This window comes from Drosophila subobscura, chromosome A (genome assembly GCF_008121235.1).
Source record: "Drosophila subobscura isolate 14011-0131.10 chromosome A, UCBerk_Dsub_1.0, whole genome shotgun sequence".
Taxonomy (NCBI): Eukaryota; Metazoa; Arthropoda; class Insecta; order Diptera; family Drosophilidae; genus Drosophila; species Drosophila subobscura.
In genome coordinates this window covers 6,268,117-6,291,255 of record NC_048530.1, presented here as the reverse complement: position 1 = coordinate 6,291,255, position 23,139 = coordinate 6,268,117, and the positions used below count along the sequence as shown (strand labels likewise).

The 23,139-nt window shown below is 47.9% G+C and overlaps 3 protein-coding genes across 6 annotated transcripts; 1 reads left to right on the top strand and 2 right to left on the bottom strand.

Moving 5' to 3' along the window:
• Positions 1-2,962: 2,962 nt before the first annotated feature.
• On the bottom strand, positions 2,963-13,787 carry LOC117891069 (sorting nexin-27). 2 transcript variants are annotated; one of them, XM_034796247.1, is made up of 6 exons: positions 13,401-13,787; positions 4,858-4,960; positions 4,709-4,791; positions 3,807-4,642; positions 3,561-3,739; positions 2,963-3,331 (listed from the first exon to the last, which is right to left on the bottom strand). In XM_034796247.1, the coding sequence occupies exons 1-6, from the start codon at positions 13,673-13,675 to the stop codon at positions 3,263-3,265; spliced, it is 1,545 nt and encodes a 514-aa protein (XP_034652138.1). In that variant the 5' UTR covers positions 13,676-13,787; the 3' UTR covers positions 2,963-3,262. The 2 variants fall into 2 exon arrangements, with proteins under 2 accessions (XP_034652138.1, XP_034652146.1); XM_034796255.1 differs by lacking the exon at positions 13,401-13,787 and adding an exon at positions 5,050-5,163.
• Positions 9,607-11,233, top strand: LOC117891084. 2 transcript variants are annotated; one of them, XM_034796276.1, is made up of 2 exons: positions 9,607-10,601; positions 10,724-10,860. In XM_034796276.1, exon 1 carries the CDS (start codon positions 9,638-9,640, stop codon positions 10,598-10,600), a length of 963 nt encoding a protein of 320 aa, XP_034652167.1. In that variant the 5' UTR covers positions 9,607-9,637; the 3' UTR covers position 10,601; positions 10,724-10,860. The 2 variants fall into 2 exon arrangements, with proteins under 2 accessions (XP_034652167.1, XP_034652158.1); XM_034796267.1 differs by having other exon boundaries at positions 9,608-10,595; positions 10,724-11,233.
• Positions 13,788-15,620: 1,833 nt separating the features above from the next.
• On the bottom strand, positions 15,621-22,949 carry LOC117890995. Of its 2 annotated transcripts, XM_034796156.1 has the most exons (4): positions 22,229-22,949; positions 20,644-22,197; positions 19,372-19,819; positions 15,621-19,302 (listed from the first exon to the last, which is right to left on the bottom strand). In XM_034796156.1, exons 2-4 carry the CDS (start codon positions 21,998-22,000, stop codon positions 16,197-16,199), a joined length of 4,911 nt encoding a protein of 1,636 aa, XP_034652047.1. In that variant the 5' UTR covers positions 22,001-22,197; positions 22,229-22,949; the 3' UTR covers positions 15,621-16,196. The 2 variants fall into 2 exon arrangements, with proteins under 2 accessions (XP_034652047.1, XP_034652038.1); XM_034796147.1 differs by having other exon boundaries at positions 20,644-22,949.
• Between the last annotated feature and the right edge of the window lie 190 nt (positions 22,950-23,139).

The window sequence follows — 23,139 nt, the reverse complement described above, 5'->3', positions numbered from 1 at the left end:
AAAATCAGGTTGAATGCACCGGGCAGGTACAGGGATCCCTCATTTACAGACAACAACCCACTCATATTTTGCACCATTTTCAGTCAAAGCAGACAACTTGTGGATTGGTTTTTGTCTTCAACAAAGCCCGAAACGATATTGCATCATAACCAGGTGGAGCTGTACTAGGAGCAAAAGAGAAATAAGCAAATAACTAAAGCTTACTGCTGCAATTAGACAGAATCACGATTTGGCAATAAAACGATAAAGCCAATCAACGATACAGAACGAGACATACATATGTACATACATATGCACAATAAGCTCATATACACAGCACTATTTAGGGCTATAAGCTGATAAGTTTCGCTTAATTCTGGTATTCTGTAGGGTATTCAGCATGTTAAATGCTTAACTAAGGAATCTAAATGAAAATCTAAGCAGAAGATCAAGGAAGAGACTCTCTCTTTCCAGAGAGAGCTCGACAGCATGGTCTTATCTGTCTTACCGGGACTGTAACTTTGCGAGAACAAAATTGCGCTAGGAGCTCGTGCCCAGAAAAGTGGCACAGGACATTGTGAAACCTCTAGCTAAGGACTGGTAGTTTCGGTTGGGTGAGAGGTGTGCTGAATCCGCAAAAGATAATCCTAAACATCATGAACAGTGTTTAACAGGCAACACTTGAACACATGAAATCTTTGTATTGAGTTTTGCAGTGTTGCTGAACGTATAGCAACATGCGCCCAGACTGATTGCAACATTTGAGACTGCTGCCAATGCAGTGGTTGTGATGTTGTACATATTTTTACATGCAATAAAAGATTTATTAGCAAAATGAGTACCGGAATTAAAATTAATTAACTATAATATCCATGGGCCACGATATACCAAGGTTCTGTGTTGCCCTGCAGGAGGCTCTCACTCTTATTGTAATGTTGGTGTAACACTGCCCACAGAATTGATCAATGGAAACATTTTGAAAAGGGAAAAATGCAATTTTTTTTTATTATTCGTTCGATAAATTTGTTAATTATTTGTTTGTTCTAGCCTTACAGTTAAACGTTTGATGGTTTCTACCAGCTTATTTTTTGTTGTTTGTATCTTGTGTTTGTTTTTTTTTCTTTCTTGTATTAAATGTGTAAGAAAACAGTAATAATAATTTGGATGTTTGATTTGAGAATTGGAATGTATGTACTTTATAGCATATTTTTTATAATGTATAATAATATGCTGTTTTTCTCCCCTTCCCCGAGAGATGCTCCCGATGATCTCCGCTCTATTGAACAAAAACCAGGACAGCGCCAAATCGATGATTAAAGTATTATTAATTATATTATATGGAATACACACAAAACTAAGCCGAAAGTTTGCTACAGTACTCGTAAATGGCCAAAAAGACAAAAAAAAAAATATATGCAAGTAAGAATAATCGTAATTGGAAATTCATATTATGATAGAACTATAAACTAAACATAATAAATACATTGTACAAGACACGACAGTTATACGCGGACTGCACATTGAGAGATTAACGATTAACAGAGCAAAAAAAAAAATAATAATTAGAGTGGAATAATACTCAATTAAATAAGGTTGAAAATTAACCATAATAATCGTGTAAATTGTAAATATCACAAGCAGACGTCACTTGCATCGTTGATAAATGTGTGTATGTGTATATGTTTTTATATGCATTCCTACAACTATGCGTGTGTGTATGTACGTGGGTGGCTGTGTGTGTGTGGGTATGGGTGTGGTATCCCCCAGCACCAGATAGCAAGGTTATTCGCCAATAAATCACTGATTACTAATTGCAATAGTGTCCTCTCGTAGCATGCGGATGCCCATGCAACTACGTCTATCTTCAGGTAAGTGGCGTTGTAGGTGGAGCATTCGCTATCCGCGGCACTGAAGGGGAGTTGCGGTATCTGCGTGCGAAAAAGCTCCCTCTCTTTCGCTTTAGCTTTCGCTTTCCATTTCTTTCGTTTTCGTTTGTGGTTCACACACATATGCCATTTGTGAGTCCAATTTTTGAGTTTCGTTTTGTGTTGTTATGCCTTTGATCAATAACTATTAACTTTACCTTAAAGTTAACTAACAATTTCTATAGAAAGTTCTTGCTTGAGTACATTAATTTCAACATTACTCTTCTTTGCATTTTGTTTTGTTTTCGCTTCCGTTTCGATTTACTTAACTCATTAATATTTAGATTTAAATTTTTATTTGAATTTGAATTTTAGTTTGAATTTGCGTTTACTTTGCCTTGGGTTTCTTCTTCACATTGTCTAAATTTTCCAAATTTCATTCTCGCTCTTCTTATGTTGAGTTGGTTCTACCGTACAAATAAATAAACTATCAATCAATGCTTTTGTCAATTTGTTTTGCTAATCGTTTATATATATATATGTATGTATGTATATGTATTTATGTATAGATATATTATGTAAATGTGTATGCATTGTATATAGATGTCGGTATATACTCTATTTATATACGATGTACATATATCTGTGTACAATTAAAATTGACTTTTTACAATTTATTCATATTTGCCAGGAGCTCCTGCTATCCTCTGGCCAAAGATTCAACAAAAAACGAAACAAAATGTATGGAACAAAAAATGATGCATTAACTTTACGCTGAGGTCGGCTTACTATATATAATAGATTTATATATATGTATATATCATTATGTATGTAGTTGTATGTGTTTGCGTGTATATATTGTATATGAGAATCGTCGGTTCTTCTGCTTGATCTAAATTGGTGCCTTTTGCTCTATGTGCTAGGTGCCGAAAACATTTGAAACATTTTTTGTTGCTGCTGTTAACATTTTCCATCTGCTATCCATCCATCCATCCATCTATCCATGCATCCACCCATACATCTATCCTCTCTCCTTCTATCTATATATATTTGCCTATATCCATCATCATAATCATCATCATTAAGCCAAAGCGATTCCAACATGCACTTCATACAAATCATTTTAGAAATCGCTAAATCTTTAATTGTGATCTATGTGAATTGGGGTTGGGTGTGATAAATGGCATCTGAATGTGGCTGAATCTGAATCGAAACATAGCTTGAATCTCTATCGCAAGTGAGTCCAAATTACAATGAGAGAGAAAGAGAGAGTGAGAGAATATGGGGGTGTCGCTTAACTAACGAACAATATGCAATGCCTCGGCTCGACTGTTGATGATACTCTGGAGGGGATTGGGTTGCTTAATCTGTGGTTCCTGCCGCTGCTCCAGCTTCTCCAGCCGCCCCAATGGCCACTTCTAGTCACCGCTGTCGTCCCATTTGCGTTCCTCCATGATCCGATCAAAGCAATCCGCAAGGAATGCATGCTGCAATGAATCAAAAAGACTCTCGTGAGAAACACTTTTCGGTGATGTGGTGTATCCCATTCAATGCGCGTTCAGAACTCCCTCAGACACACTCGCACACTTCGTGCAATTACAATGGATTGATCAAGAAGTTGTACCATGATTCTTTTGTGCTTGGACTTGCGCTGTGCTGGAGGTGCACGAGAGAGCTTTGAAGCGCCCTGCTTGGGGGCTGGCAGATTAGACATACATATGGCGTGTAGACTTTGACCCAGCGGGCAGGCTTATCTGGACGATTGTACTGAAAGCAAAATGTCATGGACTCCTCGTCGCTCTCGGAGCGCGTGATGCTGTCCCAGGTCAGCTCGACCATTTGCGCCTCCAGCGAGCCATCCTCGCGACAGGCGTGCAGGCGGAAACTCTTCATGCCTGCCAAAGAAACAAATAAATATTACATGAAGGGCGGAGAGGAGAGTGGAATGGATGGCACACTCACCCACGGCGGGCACCACATGCCCCTCCTTGCGACTATCACATGAGCAGTGGGGGAACACAACATCCCCGTAGCCGGGTAGGCTGCGGGCCAGGGCCAGATAGTCGCCAGCCTTCTTGGCATCCTGCAGGGCCTTCAGCTCGTACAGGCGTCCGTCGGCGCGTATGTTGCCGCGATTCACCTCATCCACAGCCTGATAGAAGATGAAGCGTCCGGCCTGCTCGCCGTCTGGCAACGTTAGCTCCTTGCTGACTGTAAAGAGCCACCGGCGCACACACAGACACGTTGAGGAGGCAGTGCTGTAGTTCTGCACGTACAGCTGATGGGGGATCTCGTGCGGCTGCAGCTTCCGCTCGAAGTTGTACTCGACGATCTCGAATAGATAGAAATACTGCTGCGTGTAGGCGGTGAGACTGGCGCGCTGCACCAGGATCTCCCACACGACCTGAGCGCTTGAGGACTTCTTCACAGAGACGGTAGTCACCTCGTGGTCGGGCAGCATCACCTTAATATCCACCGGCGAGGCCGAGATATCGTCCTCGGTGTCGGTGAGAAAGTCCTGCACAGCATCGCTCTCCGCTATCACCCGCACCGCGCACACCTTCTCCAGGTACTGCTCCAGGCCGCGTCGCCGCGTGTCCAGCTGCTGCTCGCTCAGCTGGAAAGGCCACTTGCCGGGCAGCTTGGGAAAGCTGAAGCCGGAGAACTCCTTGCGCAGCAGCGAGTGCAGATTGGCAAACTCCCGATACCGCCGCGAGCACAACTGCCGCCCGGCCATGTGTATGTTGAAGACAATGTAGCGCTCCCCGTTCCGGTTGACAATCCCATAGTCGGGTATGCTGCAAACGGGAAAATCAATCAGTCTTAGGTATCTCAGCGTTAGGATCGCATTGCTGATTACTCACCTGATCGGCAGCGAGCGTTTGTCCGAGTAATCAATGTAGGAGTAGCCACTCTGGTCCTCCTGCGGCTCCAGTCGATCGGCCTCCTGCGCATAATTCAAAATGGGTATTAGTGGTGCCCTCTCTGTGCAGGAGCAGACGAGTGGACTCACCTGCTGGGTCACTGATATCACTGTGAGGGTCAGGCAGTCGCCGCCGGACTTAATCAGGTCCACGACCTGTTTGTGTGTGGCTCCCTCCACGCTGACGCCGTTGCTGTAAACAAAACAAAAGCCAAATAGTTGGATATTAGTTTCCATTGGAAATCGAAGAGGTATCTGGGGATTGGGATCCCTGCCACACACCGCTGGCAGCGCCTCTCTAGGGCACTCAATTGGGCAAACTGAACGCAGTGGAAGGGTAGCATTTGAATACTAGGAGGAGTGATGGAGCAATGGAGCGATGGTCTGGAGCGTAAGCGCTGATCAATTGCCACAAGCAAAGTGCCTGCAAAGTAATCGCCAGCAGATCAATTTAAAGAAAACCCAGAGAACTGCGTGATCGAAAAGGAGAAGTGTGGGGCGTGGTGGTGATACCTAATGGATGCATTGACATCAGTGGAGCCCTGATAAGGCGACTGGAGATAGTCGATTCGGGTCAAGTTGCTGTTGCGTCGAGTGGCAGGCCGTATCTAGGAGCGAGAGCTCCCATTGAACTTGAAGGTTGGTAGTGAAACACGAGCAGGTGTTTCCCCTCCCCGGGATAGACCAGGGATTAAGCTCAAAAAGGAAAGTACAGTCATTCCCTGGCATGTTATCAAATGGAATGAATGGAAAATGTTGGGTAATGGGCGGGACAATGGGAATGCAACTGCAATCAATCAACAAGAGATGAACCTGCCCCCTCCGCCCCGCCGAACACCACTTGATTCCATCAAATGAAATGCCTGCCATGATTGAGGCCGAATGGCGTGGCAGGCTGGAGATGGCTCTTAATCAGAGAGAAAATGTCAACAGTCGTCGTCGCAACACGCCGAACAAGGCACCCAGCACCCGGCACCCGCTAAGGCAGCACTTGCTCACTCACTCTCTCTTCCTCTCTCCATCTCGCTCACTCAATTCCTGAGCGAGAGGAGCTCTGCTCATCCTGAGAGGGGACTTCTGCCGCCGCGTCTTTCCGGTTTGCAATTTGCCGTCGAGCAGCAGCACAGATAAATAAATAAGTAAACAAGAGAGAGGAAAGCTGCTGCCTTTTGCTGAGTGTGTGTGTGGCCTAGTCGAAGCTTTTGATACCCTGAAGGTAATTAAAGTAAACGGACAAGAACACTTACATATCTGCATTGTTTACATATTTGATTGTGTTTCCTACAACAGCTTTCAAGCACATAAAATCCGATTTAAGTAGGACGTTTTCTTTTACAAGCTTCCTCCCGTGTCAGTGTGTGGCCAACATGTGCTCAAACTCATAATATCCACTTTCTTTCTCACTCTCTCTCTTGAAGGGTATAAAAATCGCAGCACAGTTATCTCTGTCGCCGTAGACGTCGACGTTGTCTGACGCACTCAGCATGACTCACATAGCGACAGAGGGAGACATGGAGACAAGAGACACAAGAAACAAGACATACCATAGCATAATATGCAGGAAACAAAAGAGCAGAGCGAAGCAGAGGGAGGCGGCAAGGAGCGCAAGAGACAGTCACAAGCAAAGACTGAAATTGAGACGAAGTCGGAGGCCAGCACAAACACACACACACACACGCACGGTGGAAGGTAGGGGAAACCAGTTTACCTCCTGCTATCCCCCCTTCAAAAAGCTAGACAAAGGCAAGGTATGCTAATATTAGGCAAGGCAACCCCGCATTACGGATGGCATAATGTGTCTTCGTCAGTACCTCTCTCTCTCTCTCTCCCTCTCTCCTTCATACTCTCTTTCTAGACATTATTTATTTTAAAAATCAGAGACAGCTTTTGCAGACTGTGTTACCTTACCACTCGCATACCCTGTACAAAGGTGTGTTTATGTGTGTGTGTGTGTACACATGTACTTTTACTATGTGTTGGAATATTTATAGTTACTGTTAAATGCAAAATGCTTTTTTCCTCCTCCACTTAATTGTGTTTGTGCAAAATGCCGGCACAAAGAAATGTTTTCCATTTATTTAATTATAATTAATTTATGGTATTTTTTTGCTACATTTGTTAGTGGACTTTATGTTGGCATTCAATGCGTGCGTGTGTTTGTGTGTATGGGGAGGGAGTGAGAGGATTGGAAAGCACACTGAAACAGGAACAAAGCTGCACCCTAAAGTAGCTCCCTCAAGGTAAGCGCCTTCACCCATTTACTCTCTGTCATGGCAAACTTTGGTTCTAGAACACTCCACAGAAGGGTTCACTGCGTGATTTCTGCACACTGAAGAAGACCCTGGAATGTCATGCGAAGGAACATCTGGACAACCGCCAGTGTAATTAGTGCTATTGGATTTCCATGGGTAAGCACAAACACACACAAACAGCCAAGGGAAGCAACAGGATTGAATCAGGGGCGAAATCAAAGCACAAATATTGATTAAGTATGTCGATATCCGTGCTGATCCTGTGCAGATTTGAATTATAATTTCAATTTCGACTTAACCCTGAAGACCTCTACCCTTACAGATACTCGTATCACATCTTACGGTACACCCCCGCGTTGGGAAAGTCCGTAAGTAGCACGAGGAAAATGCAAATTGGATTTTCTACAATATATTCAATTTGCACACATGTTTACCCCCGCTATACATATGTATGTTTATTTTGCCGCTAGTACATACATATGTAGTTATTGTTGTGGTGGGTTAGATGGGATGGGGCCCATGGCAGAGGTAATTTAATTGTTTAAGTTGAGCAAATCGAATAAATATTTGCAATATATTTGCAACCCACCAGCACTCGGAATAAATAACTAATAGTACGTACTCCCCGTTTCAATGTTTACACAATGATTTATTTCTAGTGCCCAAGAAAATGTAAGCAATTTCTCAATTGCAGGAAAAATAGGAATAAAATTGTGGATGGCAGGTGAAAGTTTGTGTTCAAACAACCCCCCGCACTTCTCCCCTAGGCGACAGAGCCCAACATTTTAATCCTCTGTCCCTGTGCTTCGTTTCCAGTTTCTGTTTGATGTTGGCTTTCCTGTGCCATATACCCTAGACCTTATGCCATTACCATTCCCATTCCCATGCTACAATTCTGTCTATTTCTGGCTTAGCCGGAACGAAACAAAACGAAACCCAAAAGCGAAACCAGAACTTGAAACCGTCACCGAACCCACCGAGCCACAGGGAGGGAGGTGTGTATGTATGTGTGTGTGTTCCGGGGCTGTGAAATGTCGAAATGTGGGCCAGGAAAACAGCAGCAACAACAAACGCGCGGCCCAACCATCCAGCCAGCCATCCAGTGACGCAAACCTATTGATTATTGTTGGGGCATATGCCACAAAACCACCAGCAACAGCAGCCAGCAACATTGACACAGAACTCAACCACAACACACAAATTCGTGGGCAGCATTGAAGGGAAAACAAAGCAAAGCAAAGCTGGAACGAATGGAACCCACAAATGGATTGCTACGAGCCAAGTCGAGGCGACTACACTCATCTCTTAGGAGTGTTTGTGTTGCGTTCTGTTGTTGGTGCCACAAACTCTCACACACACACGCACCCACAGGTGTAATTCAATTAACTTCCGGATTGCAAGGATTGCATTGTTCTAAGATCATAAATCATAACCGAAGGAACTTGCAAGCCCAATACCCACGCACCTGAGCAATGGAAAGGACAAAGGAATTTCTGCCGCATTCAATCAAATTTCAGCTTACAGAATGCCATAGCAGCAGGACGACAGAAGTTTATGCATGCTGTGATGCTCCGATGTAAATACAGACATATTCGATGGTACAAAGGTATGCAGATCCATGCTGAGATGGATGTTCTGTGTCGTCCGGAACGCAGCAGAAACCCACGGCAAAGAAAGTGGAAACGGAACGAAACGCAAACTGAAAATAGTTCATAATCCCCATTGATTGAATCGTAGCAACCCAACCCACAGCCCAAACCCCAACAGCAACCTCCTCCAACCTCCCCAAGTATAACGTTAAGTGGCCCCAGGGAGGCAGGCAGGGGTATGGCACAGCGCAGCACGGGCAGCCAGCAGTCAAGGTAAGGGAGGCGCCTGCTGGTCGAGAAGAAGGTGGAACTTGGGTGGATGGATGGATGGTAGGCAAGTGCACGATGGCACCGAGTACAAAAGATGCAGATGGAAAAATTGAAATCATTCTTGGGTTCTCTTCAGGTCCTCCATTATGCTGTAGCTGCCATTCAGAGCCATGAATGGGGAAGCCAACGTCTTGAAAGGACGTCGTTGGGGAAAACAAATGGAAGAACTATTCGTTCAAGAGCTTTCTGCGTGGCATCTCTTCTCTTCTCCTCGTCTCGTCTCGTCTCGTCTCATCTCTCTCCAGTATTTTAAGTTTTCCAATTTGGCTCGTTAAATGAGCGAATATAAATATTCATTTGAAATCATTTTCGGGCATGTTTTATCGTGACGTATAATCATAGGTAATGCCGTAAGGTGGCCTCTATGTTCCGTGTGTTCAATTATGTTAAGTTTTAACCATAAATCAGGCAAGAGATTTACATTTATGTACGTCTCCTTTGGACATGTCTTTGTCTACGCACTAAAGCACTGGCAAGAGTGCAGCACTTTGCAGTTTGCTTATCAAAACCTCAAACGTATCCCCCTGTTCAGTGTCTTATCCGTGAAAATCGCTTTGCGATGCCTCCGCCACTTTCAGCCCTGGAACCTGGCACCACTTGAGTGCCCTAATCTTATCGAGGTGCAGTTGAAATCGCAGCGGTTCTTTGTCCGCCAATCTAGTCACGGAGTTGCTGTCGCTGAACGAGCGCCATCAGACGATGGCAAACAAGTGGATTGAGAAGAGGCAAGTGCTCCTCCGGCTGCTGCTGGTCGCATTCGCTACACTGACTCTGGTGCTGGGCGCAACCCAGGCCCTGGAGTGCTACACCTGCGACTCGGCCGAGGACTCGGAGTGCGCCACAAGGCCGGGCCAGCAGTTGGAGGTGGAAGAGTGCGCGGCAGCAGGCGACGAGTGCGTTACCTCGATCACGGCGGGTCTGACGCGCCGTGGCTGCCTGGCGCGCCTACATCCGAACGGCTACTGTGCGGAGCCCTGCGACCGCTGCAACACGAGCCTCTGCAACCGCCACGTGTTTCCCACGGACCGGCTGCGCTGCTACCAGTGCACCGGATCGGACTGCATCGATGTGACGGCCAAGCCGCATCTGCTGCTTCCCTGTCCTTTCTACTGGGAGGGTGATCGCTGCTATACCAACGTCATCCACCTGTCCAACACGCAACGCGGCTGCGAGCACACCAATCTGCCCGCCACCTGTCCGCACGTCTGCCTCAAGTGCAACTACAATGGCTGCAACGCGGAGCGCACCGTCACCGAGAGCCGCTGCCTCCAGTGCACCCACCAGCGTATGTCGCCCAATCCTGACTGTCTGCGCCAGCAGCTGGCGCCCGCGGAGGGACAACAGCCACAGCAGTGCTCCGTCAGCAATGAAACGGTGACGCAGTGCACCAACAAGGTGATGTACGGCCACCGTGAGGGCTGCTACACGCACCTCAACACCCAGACGGAGGTGCTGCAACGCGGCTGCTCCACCACGATGGGCTTCTTTCCCACCGGAGAGCTGAGCCAGTGCTCCGGCGACTTCTGCAACGGCCAGTGTCAGGACATTGTCTGCGCCGTTTGCAACTCCACCAGTAATCCGGGCTGTCGCTCCGGCCGAAATCTACCCACGCAGAAGTGCGCCGATGGCACCGTGGCCTGCTATTCCTGCGAGCAAGGTTAGGGTGAGTGGGGCATCGGTCTGGTATTCATGTATTCCGAAATATACGACTAAAAATTGGTTGCATCACAACTGTATCTGCATCTCTCTCTCTTTTTGTCTCTGCTGCCCCTCCTTCAACGGCAGATACTGTCCTTCGACGTGGATGCGCCGATGCCAACTTCTCCACCTCGGACAGCGGCGGCGAGAGGTGCCAATTGTGCCGTAACAGCGATGGATGCAATCGCTGGTCCGTCCGCAGCTGCTACCGCTGCAACTCTCAGGAGCAGGACGAGGATTGTGCGGCCATGACCAATCCGGAGGCAATGACGGTCAGCAATTGCACGGATCCGGTGGAGCTGTGCGTGAGCACGGTCATCAGCCGTCTGGATCTGGTCTACACAGTGCGCGGATGTGCCGGCGAGGTGCCCGAGTGCAGTGCCAACGATCCGTACTGTGTCCGCTGCAACGGCAGCCTGTGCAACGCCTCTCCGACCCTGTGGACCGCAGAGCGTACGGCCCTGATGGATGATCAACGGAATTGGTGGTCTTTGGTCAAATATTTGTGGTCCAGGAAGCTCTGACATATGGCACATTGATTGCACTTGAATTAAAATGATTTTATACAATAAATTATGAAGAATATGTACAATCAGACAGAGTGCTTGTACATTTTGTATGAAGAGACGGAAGGCGGTTGTTTGTGCTGATTACTAACTCACGGGCCACAAACTACTGTAGCCTGACAGAACGGGGGCGGATGTTTGTGAAGAGAAACAGAGAAAGAGAAAGAGAGAGAGAGAGAGAGAGTGGAGAGAACGCCCCACACAAAGATTAACAAACGAGCCGCATGTCTGCCATGCATGAAACCGAAATAACTTATATTAATTTAATTCCAGTGAAAGTATTTTATATGAATAAGGATAAGGTTTTGCCTTGGCCCACGTTTAGAGCGAATTGTTGATCAACTTTAAGCAGGAGCAGGAGTACCGTGGCGTACCCAAGGCGTGAACAAATATTTCAAGCATCGCCATTCCAGGCATCCAACGCGAAGAATCTCAAAATTTGTTATCGTTTACTTTATATACCCTTTCAAGGAGACAGAGAGTGAGTGATAGAATGTTCTGATTTTGCACGCAGAAAGGTAGCAAAGGGTATATATGTATGTCTGTACATATGTTCATTTCGACTCTGCGGATTATTAAATCAACAAAACATTGCCATTGATTATATCAATTCATATGTTTCCAAATTTAGACCTGTCATTGGAGCGATCAATCAGCGAGGGTATCAAAAGCTTCGCTTCTGTCCTTTCATTCTTGTTTGCTTTTTTGTTGCTGTTGCTGTTGCTGTTATTGTTTGCGTTGTGCGCCCTCTACCGTTCGCTTTGTTAGCTCACGCGCAGCCAAATTATAACGGCAGCTATTTCTCCTCCTCTTGCTCATTCCCCGCTGCTGCGCTGCTGTTGTTATTGTTATTGTTGCTGTTGTTGTTGCTGATAATGAAATGATGAACCACTGCAAATAGCAACAACAAGCCACCACCCCACAACAACAGCACACAATAGACAACGACGATGCCGTCGAGGAGGACGCCGGCTCTCTCGCATTCAGTTGTCCCTGCCTCCTCGCCCCTCCCTTTACCCACCCACACACCATGCTGTCTCTCTCTATGTGTCGTCTCCCCCCCCACTACACACATTCTCTTTTTTTTTGCAATGGGGAATATGTGTGAAAAATGTGGAAAATTTGCAAGTTTTCAGCGCGTGTGGATTGAGGGGGCGTAGTTGGGGGAGTGGGATTGGGAGTGGGAGTGGAAGGAGCGCTGGGGCATGGCAAGGCGGTGGACAGTGTGCTGGAGGTGCTGACGATAATTAAGTTGTTGCTTGCGCGAACGTGTAACGAGACTTTTGTAAATTTATTAATTGAATTTCGTGTCGAAACGGGGGCAAAGAGGAGAAGAAGAGCTATGGACAGTGGACAGAGGACAATGACAATGACAACGACAACGAAAACGAAAACCCACCCGCACCACGAAACATACAATATAATTAAATGATTGATAGAATGAGAGTAGAATGGAACGTCATCAGCTGATAACGAATATCAGAGCGAAAAAAATAAAATGTCAAAGATGCAAGACAAAAAGGGGGCGAGGGAGAGAGAGCAAGTGAGAGAGAGAACATTCCAAATGCTATGAGCGAACATTTTAATTAGCTTTTGTATGTGTGCTTTTGTGTGTGTGTTTTTGTATGGCATAATGTTATGCCATTGAAGAAAGCCACATACACCCACCCACACACACACACATAAAAGAAAGCGATGCAGAGAAGAAGTAATATGGATAGGGAGGTGCCTGGGGGAGTGAAGATGTTGTAACGTAATTCAAAAGCCAGGGCCACTGCTCAATCAGCTTAAATTCCGGCAGCGCCTTAGCAGGGGCTGAGCACGAAAGGGGGATACCGGTACCCCTTCAAACAAATATGAATCTGCAGATGAATAAGAATGACATAAAGCTAAGGCCTGCAGACAACGGGCACATGGGAAAGTTCAGTAACAACCCTCTTATATTATATGGGTGGACGGACAACCCACCCAAAAACAACACACATACACACACAAACGTTTATTGATATTCCCAGGCAGCGTGTGCTGACTCTCTCGCTCTCTCAATCGCTCTCCTACTCAGCAACTCCCCATTCAAGCAGTGCTCCAAGCTAGAGTGGAATGGCAGGCCAAGAACAGGCCATTCCAACCGCATAGTGGGCACGGGAATGGGAACTTACACGCTTACACACACACACACAAACAGTTGTAATACTTACACCTCCAGTATGCGATCGCCCTTCTTGATGCCTGCCTTCTCGGCCGCTCCATTCTCGAGGACAGCGCTGACATGCTGCAGGGGAGCGTACAGCTCACCATTGATGGAGCGCAATTGTCCGCCCTCGGACACCTGACCGCGTACATTGAAACCGAAGCCAGTTTCCGTCTTGTAAATGGTAACGACGCGCGGCCCATTGGCCGTGGCTATGACGGTGCCTGTAGCGGTGTTGGGGGGGATGCTGCTGCTGCCGTTATTCTCGCCAATAATGCTCATTGCGCCGGGTCGCCTCTTCCGCCTCGCCTCGCCTCTCCACTAGCCTTGCCGTCGCTCACTCTTCTGCCACACACCACACACTCTGCCTGTCACTCACTGTAATGGGACTGGGACTGGGACTGAGACTGGGGCATTCGCTGCACTCTCACTCAATCAATCGCACTCACTTGGCAATGTATTTGCTATTTGATTATTTTACACAATATCTTTTGCGGCAGTGATGTTGTAGTTGTTTTTGCGTAACTCTGATATTTCTGCAACTTCTTTTTGGCACAGCACACAAACATTCGCGCGCGCACATACACAGTTAGCTAGCCACAGGCACAGGCACAGGCACAGACACCGCCACCGCAGCCACTTTTACTTTCCACTCCGCTCCACTCCACAACCCTTCGTCAATCCACACTCCGCCAACAACTATCCACTATCCGTTCCACACACACACGCACGGCGCACACGGCAAGCGCAACTTTGGAAATGGACTCGCAAAAAAAATTCACACCGCTTTCGGTTTTCCTGTGCTGTTGTTGCTAGAATTTCTGCGGCATTTTGCGAATCGCATTTTTAGAGAGAGAAAAAAAGTATTAAAAGAAATTGAAAGCAACTGGACTTGAAGTTTAGTGTGACCGCGGATTTATCGATACAATATACCGTGAGACCCTCAAAAATATGGCAAAATATACCTCCTTATGGTCAAAATATACCGTAAATATACGGATGAAAATCATATTCCTAAATTTTTATTTTCTGTTTCATATTACAGGATGGGAAGGACTTTTGACACTGACCGTATCATTTTATCGGATTTATAAATCAATTTTCTAGGCAATTTGCTCATTTTAATGGTTCTTTTTATTTTCTTGTATATAAAAAATGGTTTAAACTCTTTGTTAAGGCCTTCTTTAGGCAAATGTCCTTTCTTTACATAGTAACTACACGGTAACTACACGGTTGCCACTTATATATTTAAGGAGCATGAACCTTATTAATACCCTATTATCTTTTATTATTCCAAAACTTATTTTTACTGATTTTTAACCATTCAACATTGGTCGAGATATGTTTAAAAGTAGAGACAATAGTCTACAACCTACTAAATATACAACAAAATTTAATAATCTCGTTAGTTCCCTTACTTGGTACCAGATGCTATGAAGGAATTAAATTAATTTTCTTTTTCCTTTACATTATTAGAGATTCTTTTAGTTTTTAAATCTGGGTTTTAAAAGTTCCCGTTAAGAAATGGTTATGAAAAAAGGGAGTACTGACAGTGGGAAAAACGGCCCTCTGCTAACTCATTTTTTCGCTGCAAGTATGAGCCCAAAAATACGTAAATATACAGAGCAAAAAACTTAACCCCGCTCTGTTATAACAGGTGAAAACCAAACAAAATCGGCTCAGATAATGCAGCCCATGCAAGATAAAATGCCTACCATACCATGAAGATTATAAAATTATTGTTGAAACACTGTTTGTCCAGCCCTTTCAATGTCAACACAGCTGCCATTCTAGGTGTGACCACTACGCTTTTTGTGTTACAGGTGTGACCACGACACATTTTGTGTTACGGCGCCAGATTCAATGCATTCAAATACGAAAAGCGCCTCACACAAGTACTATGCGTTACGCGGACGCCCCCATCGATCTTGTATCCTCTTCGTAAAGGTCTCATATCCGCACATTTTGTTGCATGGTAAAATAAACTAGTCCCATTTAATTATGTAAAAATATCAATGTATTTCATAAGATAGTCCTAGATGAGCGACCACGACGAGACATGAAATAAATATATATACTAATTAAACCGAGGACCATCGTCAAGAGATGGCATCTCACAAATCAGAGAGTAAAAAAAAGAAAAAAATATGTTTAAGAATTACAATTAAAATTATTAGCATCTGTTCACTGTTAATTTTACGCCCAATGACGAGAGAACTTAATTACTACAATTGGTTTTAGGCTTAAGATTAAATTATGAAATAAATACAATAGTGCAAAAAAAAAAAAAACAAAAGGTGTACGGATGTGATGCGTAAAAAAATGTATATAGTTACGATATACATATGTATGTGTGTATATCATTAATATATCGGGGATTGGATTAAATGATGAATTTATTTTATACCTAAAATATTATATTTGCACTCTGTATAATGAATATAATATAATATATGTTTATATATATATCTCTCGTGTGTGTGTGTGAGTGTATTTACAACAAAAATGACACTGATACATGCTGTGGTTTGGGGGAGAGAGAGAGGACTTTGGGTGCTGGTGGTGGTGGGATGCCTTGTGGTTTTATGATACGAATTTGGGCAGCTATTTGGCATTTACCAAAATATAACAATGATAAAGAATATATATATATAAACTGTCTGTCTGTGTGTGTGTGTTGCATGTCCCTCCTGCGCCTGCTCCTTCTCCGTCTCCTACTCCTTATCAAAGTTTGTCCGTTGCTTGGGATTTGTACTTGGAATTGCTCCCGCTGTGTGCCCCGATCCGATTAAATCTCAACCGATCAGCGCCTGCGTGTTGTCGCCTGCTGCTGATGTTGCTGCTGCTGCTGTTGCGTTGTGGCGGCTCCTGTTGCTTGCTCCTGATGTCCTCCACGATTGCGCACACTGTAGCAGCTGATGGCTCTCATCATCATCCTATGATTGGTGATGGCACTGCTGCTACTGTTGCTGTTGCCGTTGCTGCTCTCCGTCCCAGTTGACGCTCCTTTGGCCACCTGCTGCTGGCGACTGCTGCGCAGGGACCAGCGTTTGTTCAGCTGCACATCGGTTGCGGCCATGGCCGCCGTGTAGGCCCGTGTCCCAATGGCCAATGTGGGTACGACTATGTTGAGCTTTTTCGGCGATGGCGGTGGCCGTGCAGAGATGGCACCCGCACCATTGCACGACGATTGCCGACGCGTCGATTTGCTGAACGGTGAGGAGGGTATATTGGCGCCGCCGCCGCTGCTGCCACTGGGCATGGTGGCATTCAGTGTGCTCCGGCGAAGGCTGCGCCGCTGTTCGCGCTCCTGTTGGGTGCACTTGAGGCGCCTACTGGCGGTATTGCTGCCACTGGCACTAGCGACGACGCTTGCTGTGCCGCTGGCTGCTCCTCCTCCTCCTGCAGCACTATTGGCCCTTGCAGTGGGAGATGCAGCAACTGGCGGCACATTCACGGCTGTGGCGCCCACACCCACTGTTGGAACATTCCGTGTCCTGAGCGTCCGCTTGGTCATGTCCATGCCGCTGACGCTGCAGCTACGCAGCTGGCGCTTACTCACTGATCCCCCGCCCCCTCCACTGCTGATGGCCAGCGTCTGGCTGCGTCGAGTCATCATAATGGAACTGCTGCTGCTGCTGCCGTTGTTGCTGCTGCGACCGTTGCTGTTGCTGTTGCCGCTCTTGATGCTGCTGGGCGCAGCATTGAGGCTCCTGCGTGCAGCAATCACAACTGTAGCGCCTGCTCCTCCTGCGCCTGCGCCTGCGGCAACTGCTGCTGCTGCTGCTCCTCCTCCACCAACTGCACTGACACTTGCTCCGACGCCACCCACAGAGTCTTTGATGGCCGCCGCACTGAGGGACTTGTTCTTGCAGTGCTTAAACACCTGTCGCAGGCGCGTCTGCATGTGCTGATGATTCTCATTTGGCACATTCCGATAGCGACGCATCTGACGGATACGCTGAGCCGCCACAGGCGTGGAGGCTGATGGGGCTGCGCCCAAGTCGCTGGCCAAAGCACTGGCGCGATCGAGTGCCTCGCCAATGCCCGGCGCTGCTGCGACTGGTATGCATTCGACGTCCTGGAGTTTCTGGATCTGTTCGATGATGTAATGTACGGCATGGGCATCCTCCTTGCGGATCTCAGCCACGGTTTCGCGGAGTTGCAGCATCGCTGGGGTAAGGCCTGCCTCCGAGGCCGTGGATCTTGGTGTCGCGGGTAGGGTGGAGCTCACTTGATTGTCCTGCAGAGTGGGCGGTGACACTGGCAACGCCTCCTCCTTCTCCTCCTCCTCTTCCAGCTCTTGGGGCACTGTGTCCGTTCTTGGCGCCTTCAATGCGATCCAATACCTGGACAATTTGAACTCCGTTTCGCTGCAACTCAAACTGGAACTGGAGGAGCTGCTGGAGGTGGCCTCCATATGCTCGTGCACCTGCTCTCGCTGCAGTTGTTGCTCCCGCTCCAGAGCCACCTGCTCCTCCTCGGCCCGCTCCTGCTGCAGCAAAGCATTCAATTCCAAGAGCTCCGAGGGCTCTGGCTCCTTTGCCGACTCCTCTTCTTGATGCGACTGTTGCTCGACGTAGTCGGACGGCGTCCAAGTCTCCTGTTCGTGTTCCTGCTCCTGATCCTGCGGCTGGTGGGGATGCAGCTGATGCAGCTGCTCCCGACGCGTCTCCAGCTGTGTAAGGGAGTAGCCTTCCTGCTGCTGGTAGTGCTGCTGTTCCTGTATGATTTCCTGCATGCTGCGATCATCCATGGCAGCAGCAGCGGCCGCCTCCGCCTCGGCAGCTGCTGCCGCCGAACGGGTGCGCGCCTCCTGCTCCTGCTCATTGAGGAGCGTATTGTAGGACTCGGCGAAACTATAATCGGAGCCCAAAGAGCACGCACTGGAGCCATAGCTGCCGAAGCTGCTCTCCAAATGCTGCTCCAGATGATGCTCCAGTTCTGTCAGCTCCCTGCCCGCACCGCCTGCGGGTGGAACAGACTGCCCATAAATGTGGTCTCCATTGGCGTAGTGATGCAAGTGATGCTCCTCCTCCTCCTCCTCCAGCAGGATCACTTCCTCGCTTGACTCCGCCTCGTGCTGCAGCTGCAGCTGCTGTTGGTGTTGTTGTTCGACCAATCCACGCCAGGGATAGGCCCCGGCGGTGTTGGACTTACGCCACATCTTGCGATGATTGTGCAGACTGCGCTTGAGACGATAGGCATCGTAGGAGGAACGCGACAGTCGCTGTTGCGGCACAGACACAGACGCGGATGCCTCCACATCGCCTGCGTGCTCCTCTTCGCCAGCATCGATGGTTTCCCCATCGATATACTCGTCGGCATCCTCCTCCTCCTGATCCTCCTCGACAGCATAGTAATCAAAATTGCGAAACGGCTCGGGCGGCAAATGCCGCTTGGCCAAGGCACTGTATGGGGCATCCAGAATGTAGTCCTCCTCCTCGATGCAATGAGAGTCTGGACAACTATTCTCGCTATCCATTGCACTGTCCTCGTCTTCGGCATCCAGCAGGGCATCCACATCCACATCGACATCGACTTCCACTTCCATATCGCTCGAGTCCAATTCACGGCGTGAATCCAATTCACGGCGTGAATTCCTTTCTCGGCGTGACGCCAGCGACTGCACTGGGCAGGGGCTGGGCGATGGTACGGGCGAGGGCTCCTGGGAGGAGCCAGATGTCGTCGACGATGGTGTTAGTATCACAGTTACCACGGACGTGTTGTCCGCACGCATTTTCTTGGATGCCCACGTTTTGAGTGCCCGATCGACCAGGGCCTTGCTCGGGTTCATCACGTCCTGCTCGTTGAGGATCTCGCCAATGAGATGTTGCTTGCGCACAGCATCGACTGCCTCCTGGGCCGTCACCACATTCCAGAGGCCATCGGTGCCAAAGATTAGGCATCTACGCGGGAGGAGGATAAACATTAAAATTCGATAATCCCCGCTTCCAATTTGCGGCTGTGCAACTCACCTGAACATGTTTGGGTCAATTTTAACAACCTTAACATCCGGATCGGGACTCACAACAAACTCCTTGCAGCGTGAATTGTAGCTCCAGAGATCGCCGAGGGAGCGGGCTACTGCCAGAAAGGGTATATCATCGACAACCGTACGCCGACGGATGGGACCACGATGCTGGGGATCCCTTGGCCGATTCCAGACCACACGCGGCACACCGCTTTTGATGGCAACCATGCCACCGGAGCGCTGGATGCGTGCCTTCTCCTCGTGTGACTCCGGCTTGTGGTCGGTCGTCAGCTGTTTGGCCCGCCACTGGCGTTCGTTTGGCTGCTGGTAGCCCAGCACAATGCCTGAATCGCCCACATGACCGATGTAGATCTTCTCACGGCGCATAAAGGCCACCGTTGCCGTTGTGCCCGCCGTGCTCAGGTGTCCGTTGGCGGTGCGCGGCCATTTCTCTGCAGGAAATCAGAAACAAGAAAATAATTGGATGAGGGTGTGTATGGATGGTATGAATGTATTTTTTTTGTTATTCCGGTCAGAGGGCATACGTTGGAAATGGGGACATTTATTTTTCCCTCTTGGTTTTCTCTTTTGCCTTCTCTCTGTGTTGTTGTTGCTAGTTTTTTGTGTTTCTTTTCTTTAATGGCCGTTGCATTTTTTTTTAAACGCCTTCATGTGTTTGTTTTGTGGTGCTATAGAGTGGTGCTGCTCTAACCCATTGGTGGCCAACGCATACCAATACTCGTATCGCAGCGGGGTTGCCATGCTTGCTGAGAGTACAGCAATATGGCAAGGCCTGTGGAATATTCCATTCCCGCTATGTTGCTGTGTGTATGTCAGAGAGCGCGCCAGAAAAACACAAGCAGACACACACACGTACACCCATTTTAGGCGGATGGGGTTTTCTGTGTGTGTGTGGGCAGACAATAGAGATGAGCGTAAATGCGATTGTTGAGTCATCGTTGCACAGCACAGTTGCATAATTACTAGAGGTGAGCCAATGTGAATTTAATGAATATATTTTGCGGATTTCATATCCCCAATTGGTGGGTTGGGGCCGTGCAGGGATGAATCCTCATCGATTACTGATGTGCGTGACCTGACACGACACAATGAATATGCCGTGACTCAATACTGCCCATCTCTATTGCCGCTCTGCTTTGGTTTATAATTATCGTTGTTTTTCAGCTCTCGCTCTCTCTCTGTCTCTCTTTCGACGGCCTTTGCCTGTCTTTTCTGTGTAATTATTTGTGTGTGTTGCCGCTGCTTCTGCTCTTACCTTGCTCCCGCCACATTGCAAAATGCGTGGCTATGTAGCCCTCTCGTATGGCTTTCAGCACATCCTCATCATTGTCTGACCAGAACTGCTTCTGCCTCACAATCTCCAGCATCAGGTGCTCCTTGGCGAAGAAGGCCGCCTCGGGCCCGCCATGTCCATCATAGATGCCAAAGAACGCGTACTCCAGCTCGTGAGTCAGCGGCGATTCCTGGTAGGCGACAGAGAACTGATCCTCCATGTATTTACGTCCTCCCTGGCTGCATTGCCCTGTCACCCGCATATTGACGCCCAGGGTGGAGCTGGGTGTGGGCGACGGTTCGATGCTGGGTGTGCTGTTGGGGCTCCGGCTGTCGCCTGTGCTGGCGTTGCTGCTGCTGCTGAGGACTTCAGTGCGGGGCGGCACAATGGCTTTCGGCTTCCGTTGGCAGCTCAGTGTCCCACCGCCGCCGCGGGAACGGGCGGCAGCGGTGCGGCGACAGCGCAATGTTTTGGTGGTAAACAAGGAATCCTCAGCTAATAAATCGAACTCCTCCTCCTCCTGTATGGTCGCTTGGTTCGTGGTGAGACTGCCACATGCGGTGTCAGCGGCATTGGTGGCTAATCCCGCCTCAACAGCATTCGTATCTACTGCTGGCTGATGGCGAGTCAGTGTCGGGAGCGCGCCACCGCGGGAACGGGCGGCAGCGATGCTGCGACAGCGCAATTTTTTGGTGTCTAACAAGAGCGGCGGCTTCGATGTTTCTGAATCCTCAGCAAATAAATCGAACTCCTCCTCCTCCTCCTCCTGTATGGTCTCCTGGTCCGTCGTCAGACTTCCACATGCGGTGTCAGCGGCATTGGTGGCTAATCCCGCCTCAACAGCATTCGTATCCACTGCTGGCTGATGGTTGCCGATGAGGCGAGAACAGCGACGGGCAGACGCAGACCCAGAGACCTGTGTCAGCGGGGGGCATATTTCTGGCTGCTGCTGCAGCTGCCGGGAACTGGCAGCGAGGCAGGGAGTGGTGGATGAGGGTGAATCCGTATAGTAGTTGATGATGTCGTACTCCAGCTCGGTTGTATTCACAACTGGCACATCCTCAGTGGCTGCAGTGGCCATAGTAACTACATTGGCCACTGTGGCCTGGACTGTATGCTGTATGGCAGCTATGGGCCGCACCACTGACCGTTCGATGGCGGATTTGATGAAGCATCTGTTGGCTGCGGCGATGGCGCTATTGATGCTGCTGCTTCTGTTGCTGTTGCTTTGCAATGATGTCGTTCCAGATGCAGATGCGGACACAGATGGGGACGTGCATATGGAAGTTGCTCTAGTTGTTCGCACTGTCGTCGTCGACGCTTGCACGGTGGGCCACATTTTTGTTTATATTTTTGAGGCCAATGCGTGCTTCTTCTTCTTCCTCCTCCTGCTGGTGCTGCTTCGTTGTTGTTGTTGTGTCCAGATGTTGTTGGAGTTGTTGCTGCTTTGCTAGTAGACGTCTTCCATCCGCAGTGTTGTAATTTCTGATGACATTTGCCACTAGACAACCGTAAAATAAAACTGGCAACTCCTCGCTTATCGAAGCGACTGTTGTCTCTTTCTAACATTGGCTCTGCCAGCCAATACAATGTGTTCTGTGCTGTGGCTGCTGGCGAACGTTAAAGCGAGACGCCTGCTGTGTGATTCGGCTATACTATTTGCCTTTCCTTTTGCTCTGGGCGTGTGTGTTTGTCGGTTTGTTTGCCTTGTCCGCGTGTGTATGCGTGTGTTCCATCTATGTAGCTTTTAATTTGTACTGCCTGCCCATCGCCGCCAAATTGCTTTTCTGCTTCTTCTTTTTCCTCAAATCGAATCGAAAATATACTTTTTGTTCAATTTAAAAATGTAACAATACAGCTGGGAATGGGGGATGGATATACACCATATACCATATTCTCTAGGATAGATGTCAATGCCAGAGCTGAGGCAAACAGTTTCACCTTGGCGCTAGATGGGATGATATACGGGGTTTAGATTCGATGTCTGTGTTGGATAGGATAAAGAGCGCGCGCCGAAGATCCGAAACTCGTTTACACCGTAGCTCTTCCTCTTTTTAAATTGCATGGGTGGTGTTGTTGCAGCGTCGTTTTCTATCGCTGTCGTTCTTGTTGTTTTCAATCACTTTAGTTCGTCTTAAAGGTTTTGGCTTTACACAATTTTTCAAGTAATAGGCACGTACACACACACAGACCATTCACAATAAAAAAATACACAGTGGAAGTGTCAACAACAAAAACAAAGACGAGAAACCAAATAGAAAGCAAGCGAACGAGCAACCGAACGAACCAGTGTGACCGCCGATTTATCGATAAAATATACCGACAGACCCTCGGAAATATACCCTTTCATTTTTTATATATACTGTAAATATCCCGTTAATGTTAAATCATTTCCTCGACTTGGATCTTCTGTTCAATATTACTAGCTAGTTAGGCATCTCAATGCTAAAACTGTAGTTTTACTCGAATCGTCATTAC

What these genes read in the sequence shown, in the direction of transcription:
- LOC117891084 (XM_034796267.1), top strand. Translation starts at nt 9,638, where the DNA reads ATGGCAAACAAGTGGATTGAGAAGAGGCAAGTGCTCCTCCGGCTGCTG. An exon ending in CTGCTATTCCTGCGAGCAAG is followed by an intron (nt 10,596 to 10,723) that starts GTTAGGGTGAGT and finishes CTTCAACGGCAG; the next exon opens with ATACTGTCCTTCGACGTGGA.
- LOC117891069 (XM_034796247.1), bottom strand. Translation starts at nt 13,675, where the DNA reads ATGAGCATTATTGGCGAGAATAACGGCAGCAGCAGCATCCCCCCCAAC. An exon ending in AAACGCTCGCTGCCGATCAG is followed by an intron (nt 4,643 to 4,708) that starts GTGAGTAATCAG and finishes TCCCGTTTGCAG; the next exon opens with CATACCCGACTATGGGATTG. An exon ending in GCATGTGGTGCCCGCCGTGG is followed by an intron (nt 3,740 to 3,806) that starts GTGAGTGTGCCA and finishes TTTCTTTGGCAG; the next exon opens with GCATGAAGAGTTTCCGCCTG.
- LOC117890995 (XM_034796147.1), bottom strand. Translation starts at nt 22,000, where the DNA reads ATGTGGCCCACCGTGCAAGCGTCGACGACGACAGTGCGAACAACTAGA. An exon ending in TGCAATGTGGCGGGAGCAAG is followed by an intron (nt 19,820 to 20,643) that starts GTAAGAGCAGAA and finishes GATTTCCTGCAG; the next exon opens with AGAAATGGCCGCGCACCGCC. An exon ending in ATTGACCCAAACATGTTCAG is followed by an intron (nt 19,303 to 19,371) that starts GTGAGTTGCACA and finishes CCTCCCGCGTAG; the next exon opens with ATGCCTAATCTTTGGCACCG.